General features: G+C 36.9%; 1 protein-coding gene across 3 annotated transcripts in view; it reads left to right on the forward strand.

Annotated features, from left to right (window-relative positions):
• Nucleotides 1-2,850, forward strand: part of LOC119658660 (protein crumbs) — a 94,072-nt gene extending 91,222 nt beyond the window's left edge. For all 3 annotated transcript variants that reach the window (XM_038066213.1, XM_038066210.1, XM_038066212.1), the window contains one exon: nt 1,217-2,850. In XM_038066213.1, the coding sequence (XP_037922141.1) occupies nt 1,217-1,441 (225 nt within the window). In that variant the 3' untranslated portion in view covers nt 1,442-2,850. The remainder of the gene's footprint in view (nt 1-1,216) is intronic.
• Nucleotides 2,851-7,358: the final 4,508 nt, after the last annotated feature.

A 7,358-nucleotide genomic window follows, 5' to 3' on the forward strand; every position in this document is an offset into this window, starting at 1 on the left:
TTTCTGCTTCTCACGAGGGAATAGTTACTTCGGAAATGTTTTTGGCAGTATGGCCAGTTGAATATTTTCCTCTTGTGGGCTGATCTCGGCATCTCCGTGCTTTCTTGGCTCCGATGTTGAAGGTTTAAATCTGTTCTGAGCCTTTTTAAAGGCATCTTTTGATTTCAGACCTTTCTTCAGATAGCGCAGATACCAATTAGCACTTGCAACATTGATATTTATCTCCTTCTTGACGTCTGATATACCGACCTCAGACGTACTGCGTTTCGAGCAGGGGCCTTTGTGGATTACGCAGTAGGCCAATGTTGACCTTGGCTCCACTGCTTGACTTCCTAACTTCTCCCTTTTAGCTTATAGTCACTTAGCTCTCATTATTGCGGAGATGTGCCTCCGTCTGATAGACCAGTTTGAGTGCGTTATTAAGTCCCGATTAAAACTTATTGTAGACGTAGTAACATGATTTCCACTAGTATAGGGTTAGGAGGCCCACGGTACCATAGCCCCCGTAGCGGTAAGGGCAAGGCTCCGTTAGAATACAGTTATTAATCCGCTGATCGAAACTATCCAATGGGAACGGTTCGCATACATCCTAAATTGGATGAGGTGTTTTATCGACTCTTCAGTCTAGATTTGTATCGTCACCTCCTACCGGGTATGACTATCACCACCCACTAACGGTCTTAGTAGACAGGAGGCTTGGCTTCTGGAGAGCCACATATCACCCCCAAAAGAGAGATAAATTGGTTTCCAGGGAGGTGTTATATATTCCACGTTAGTCTTTCTTCCAGTCCACTGCTTGACCCTGTATGTAAGTGCTCTGATAGGCGCCTAATTGTAGGTGAGAATCACAATGCTTTGACTTTCATGGTGAATGGTGGACATTTGACACGCTCCGATTTCTCATGAATCCATCCAACTATACTATTCTTTGAAGAAGCATCAGAGCTTAAGTCTAACAAAGTAACCTATTTCCTGATGCTACTATATCACACTTTCCCTGCTTTTTTAGTTTTCTTGGTTTCATGGCTTTTTATTTTTCAGTTTGTAGCAATATTACTACCATAATTATGTAACTAGTTGAATTACTAAACATTTATAGTCCACGTAAAATAAATGTCATATTCGCTATGTGTTTTTTTCTCTATTAAACCAAGCTATCAATGGATCAATTCCATTTCACTATTCACTATTCGAACAACTGAATTTTATTTTCTAGGCCGCTTTGCAAGAAAGTTCTCCAACCGACATTGCAATCATCGTTGTACCAGTTGTCGTCGTATTATTGGCAATAGGTGGTGCGCTTTTGGGGGCGTTTATTGTAATGGCCCGGAATAAACGAGCGACGCGAGGTACTTACAGCCCAAGCGCGCAAGAATATTGCAATCCACGATTAGAGATGGATAATGTACTTAAACCACCACCTGAAGAACGACTTATTTAGTAAATCAAATATTTATAGTACATAGTACATATTATTATTAGTTTTTAGCTTAAACACATACGACATACGTACACCGTATAGCCTAAATATTTGACTTATTAAATAATGTTTTCATAGCGAGAGTAAGATATATACAATTGGTAAGCGGAAAGACTTCTTGTTCCGGGCATCTGTCTTCATTTGTTGATTTGATTTTTTATATCGAAGGATTTGTCTCATGTGTTAACTTATTTCTCCTTAATTATTAATCGAGTTTACTGTTTTACTATAATTTCGTTGACACTTGCTCATTCCTGAAAATCAACGGCCTTTCATTGGCAACGTATTACGGCGATTCGAAATCTACACTAAAACTGTTTGAAGACAAATTGGAGCAGACATACTTAATGTTAGTTAGATAATTCCACTGTATTACTAATCAGAAACAAACGACGAGGAATATTGTGCTCAGTATATATTCAGTATATATTTTACAGAATAAAAAACCAATACGAGAATATTGTGATAAAAAAAAATCAATAAAACACTTTACATTCCATTTGCAAGACCTAACTAGATGAAAAGTATATATTTAATGTGCATTGTTTCGCAAGCTTTAATGGTTGACTTCCGCATTCATTTCAGCACTAAGTGATTTTCAGTATCTTCGTTGTTTTATTCGTTTATTTACATATTGAGAAAAAAACAAAATGCAAGTCAACATTCCTTTTTGTAGCCTCTTTAAAAAATAGATCCCGAGTTTAAAAATCGCGTCACATCGTGAACATATCTGAAGATTACTATAATAAGCATAATTGACTAGAAATGTGCCTTATTTTGACAAGAAAAAACTGATATTTCCACAAACGAAGATACACGATCTCTGTGGAGGAAATGCCTTGAAGATTTATTATATTGTTCGAAAAGTAAAAATTTATTGTTTTGAATAAAAAACCGTCCAATTCGATGTAAGATTTAGAATTCATCTAGAAGGTTAGAGTTGAAAGCGTTATTTATTTATTTTGTTTTTCTTTCGTTCGAAATTTAAGCTACCGACAATTTCACGTCACAAAGCCTTAGATCAAAAGCTTTCATGGAGTTCGTCGCAATTATATAGATTGTGACCTTCTAAATGTCTTCTACATTTTCACTAGATTTATTAGTATTTAATGTAAATAGGATTAATTTACGTAAAGATGGATGTAATTGATATTCTTATTACATTGAACCATTGCGTTAATTAAAAATACGAATATGATCATCAAAACGATTTCTACTAATTTCAAAGTTAAAGTTGTGTATTCATAGTTTTAAATCCAACTCTTTTTAAAGTGTACATTATTTCCAAAGTTTTCCATCCTTATAATGTATAGTTTTAATATTTTAACTTCAGTTTTCATATTTGTAAAAAAAGTATTTTATTTGAGTAATCTGTGGTTTGATTTATGGTCGATATATGGAGTGCTTCACTACATAGACCTGATATAGAAAATTATATGATTGCCATATCCCTTGGCTTCACCACAGGGATCTGAAGAACAGCGAATTTTGATATTTACCATTGAAAGAGTTCAACAACATTTAATATTAGGATGGCAATTCAATTTTTCCGTGTTCGAGCATAAAGTAAATTAAATGCTCAACTACTGTAAAATTACACATACTGAGAAAGATTTGGCTCAATCAAATGCCTGATCTGGATGCAATCTGGAGGCTTTTAAATCCATATCCACATAGCGTACCAAAGCCACCGACTTCGATGTTCACACCAATCTTGGCAAGTGAATTCTCGTTAGCGCGTGGCCATACCATCGAATAAGCCTCTCTCGCAATTTTTCCACGATCGGTGCAAACCCATAATGATCGTGGATATCTTCATTTCGAATGTGATCAACATGTGTCACCATTGCCGCAAGACTCCGTTCATTGTTTTTAATAGTCGGCCAACACTCAGGACCATAGACGGCGATGGGACGGACGACATTGCGGTAAATTTTAGATTTGAGACGTTCGTTGATACGTCGATCACAAAGAACACCAGTTGTGGAACACCACTTCATCCAGGTTGCCTTAATGCGTTAAGCAATTTCATAACGCAATTCTTCATTAGCTGACAGGGTGACCCGAAGTATTTAAATCGCTCGGTTCTAGGTAGATCACTGCCGCTGACAGTGATTGTGCCTGTTTCATGGGACTAAGTGGACGAGCTACGACATACTTGCTAAGTTGCTCGTAGCCAGGGTTGTGAGCTCGATCTTGCTCTATGCAGCCCCAGTTTGGGGAAAGGCATTGCAGATCTCAGCTAACGCTCATAAACTGAGTGCAGTCTACCGAAGGACTGCTCTGAGGGTGTGCTTTGAATTTAGGACTGTCTCAGATGAGCGTTCATAATCTCGGGAATGGTGCCTGTTGACATTTTGGCAGATGAGATGACGAACATACAAAATGCGAAGCCTACCTCTCCTTCATTGCAGATAAAAAGTTTCTCATGAGACACTGAGGATATCGCCAGTACCTGCATAGATTTAAATTGCATACCTCACCCGACTGTCCCAGAGCACCTATTTTCCCAAGATTTGTGGAAAAACGGTGGAACCTAGAAGAGACCTAGAACCTAGAGAGACACTGGTACCAGAAAATCTGATGCGGAGAATGGTAGCACGTGAGGAGGATTGGGATGCAATCAACTCCATGATCGCATCTATCCAGAGCAAATTGCGAGAGACAGAGACGATGAGAAAACGGCGGTTACGTACGCCGCCTAGAGAAGAAAAGTGAAAAAGGTAGAATGAGCTGACTCCGCCCCGTGATGTAATACCCTATGGTGGTTCCACGGGTCATGGGAGGAGTCGGGAGTGGTTTTAGTTTGCAAAATTCTCACGCACTGATGTGTTCAGGCCAGTGTCTTTCGAAGATTTCTACTTCCTCAGAGAAGACAGGAAGATGTTGAAAACAAAATGGAAATGAAAGAAATTAAAATATTAAAGATTTCTTATTTACTTTATTTTTAGTAAATAAGAAGAAGAATATAAGAATAAATAAAAAAGAAGAAGAAGAATATAAGAATATAATATAAGAATATAACATAGACATGTTAGTAGACAATGGAGTATCATCCAGAACTCTAGGGTTGGTCCACGATCGTTTGTCAACAAAATTTGACTGTTAAATACGAACATGTTGAACATGAATTAAGATATCCACATATAAAAGGAAATCAGCCTTCTAGCTCTTCAAATACCCTCGGTGTTCAATTGAAGTTGAAAAGTTTTCGCCGCATTCCATGTTAAACATGGCGTTAAAACTAGGAGGCATAGTAGTCACCATTTTGACAACCTCATATGGTTTGATATGGGATTGGGATGACTAGATGAGGTTGATGGTTGGTGGCAGAAATTCAATGAAAGCCGTGCTTATACATTTCAATTGTTTATTTAAATCCAATATCGATCCTGCTTCTCATTGTGGTGTTCACAAAGTGACTGTTCTACTCAACCCTCTAGCAATTAACTAACTGTTAGGGAGTAGATCACTTTTGTAGAAAAGAAAGGTAATTAAAAGTACTAATTCCGGGCAATTGTCTGGAAGTAATTAGCACCGCCACAATCTAATGGAAAGGTCGGCGAAATATGGGGTGAATTGAAATGATAATCAACCAACACACTTTACAAAAACTAATACGCTTATCTAAATGATCCGACTCAACCATTTCTTTAATATTCGGTTCATTAATTTGTGATTTTCAAATAATTTGAATTGCAACTTTGTGTGCTTGTACCGATATCGGTATAATCTTACGAAGTGCTTTGGGTTAGAAAACGCTTCATACTTGATTAGTTGTTAAATAGTTGATTACGTCGTAACTTATTTGTCCCTACTTACGATAAGTTTTGTGGTAGATTCTTTTTAATTACTTTTTTTTCGTTTATTAGTTAGTTACTTTTTTTTTGTATTTGTTGGTGAATGTTATGTATTTCCAAACTTAGTTAATGGGTAGGTTATCGTGTTTCTCATTGTTCTATAGTCTGAACAAGTTATGCAAATTTGAAAAACATTTACCCCTCATCCTCGTCAGCACTTTTTTCATTCTGTATTTTGCAACTATGCACTAGACTTCAATTGCGATCTCTGATTTTTTGTTCGTTAAAAAAAGACTTTTTGTTATCCAAAGCAGTGAATTATACAAAACCACTCGCAACACTACTCTTTCTTCTCGAAATATTTAGATTAGATAGAGTTGAGCTCCGTGACTTTGACATATTAAATTCTATAAAGAACGCGAATTGCTCAAAACTTGCTAATTCGTTTCACATATGGTACATGATTTTTACCTTCATATATACAATGAACAAAAGTGCAATCCGGACATCGTCGTACGAAATACATACGTGTTCAGAAAGTGGGAAAAAGGAGTTGTATGTGTTTTGTTTGTTTGTTTTTTACAGGAAGATTACGTACAGTCTGTTGGGTACAAAGGAAAAAGAATCAACAGAAAAGGGTAGAATAAAACCCTTACTAACGGCCCTTAAATGTATCCTAGAATCATCAAATTTTTCAATAATATTGAGCATAATACTACCAGCTTTGATGAAAATTGCGCTATTACTAGCAAGACATGGGTCAAAGTTTTGGTTTCTGTGCAAATTTACTACAATCTAAAGTTTTGAATGCCAGAATCACACTAAAGTGAATAACATAAAGTCACTACCTCCTGGGCACTCGAACCTGAGCCTGTACTTAATAATTGCTCGGTTCTACCCTAAAATCTAAAGGAGCGCGAATTTTACTTTGAAATTTCTGCAGCATATTCTGGGATAGCTAAGTTAATGATCTATCCAATAAAAAAAATTATTCTGGAAACCTCCTAATGTGGTTTTCCCCCTTAATATATTATCCGATGCATCTTCTGACTACGCCAGTATCTTACAGACCGTTTTTGTGGTTAAGTTTTACAAAATAATTGGTATTCTACAAAGTGCACATCCAAATCATCCTTCGTAGGCCCATCGCCAAAGTGCTCAATTTTCACTACAACTTCTAGACATTCAAACAATTTGAGAATATTGAGATATTCCGAAGCCCCGCAGATTCCGTGCAGGCAGTATACTAAGCATAAAACAACATAAAAGGATTGCAAAGACGTTTCCTCCTAAAAGCGAACAAAAGATCGATACTGACTTGTAATTGCTGACTGAATTGTAGTTATACCAAATATTTGATGTACTAGTTTGAGATTATTAGAAAACTAACCTCACAATAAATGAAATCTCTGGCGGTCAACTTTTACAGCCTTTCGCTGCAAATTCTTCCACACAAAAAAAAAACGTTTTTAGGTACGATAACGTCCAATTTTCAACTCCTATCATCGAATAGAGAAAAAACTTCCCTTCCGACTTTCTTCGCCTCCCAAACTCCACTATCCCCAAAGACGATTCATCAATCCTCCTCACTCGCATCAGCTGTCGCCTTTACACGGGTTCACCCAGGCGGCGGTCCAGCTGGATCGTGCAATATCTCGCTTTGCTCAGCTGGTCTAGGTACCACAAATTTCTACTTTCACTGACTACGACCTTGAATTTCAAACCCAAAGTTGACGGTAGCAAAAACAAAAGTACATATTATACAATTTTTCCCATTGTGAATGCAAATTCTCGTTCATCCCAGTCAGCAACAACAGCGTCAGGTTGCTTCCAACAATATGCAGCATAAGTAGACCTGTGTGGAACCATTTCGCAATATTAGGAAAGTTGAGTTAAAATTTGAAATATTTAATTGAAAATCAGTTCTGGAGTTTTGTGGAATAAAATTAATCATTTTATATAATAAAAGTTCGATATAAATGAATGTTGGGATGGGAATCTGTAAATTGAAAGGAATATATTGAAAATGTAAAAGGGTGCTAAAACGTACGAAAAACTGAAGAAATGCTACATAAAAT

This window comes from Hermetia illucens, chromosome 6 (genome assembly GCF_905115235.1).
Source record: "Hermetia illucens chromosome 6, iHerIll2.2.curated.20191125, whole genome shotgun sequence".
In the NCBI taxonomy this organism is placed as follows: Eukaryota; Metazoa; Arthropoda; class Insecta; order Diptera; family Stratiomyidae; genus Hermetia; species Hermetia illucens.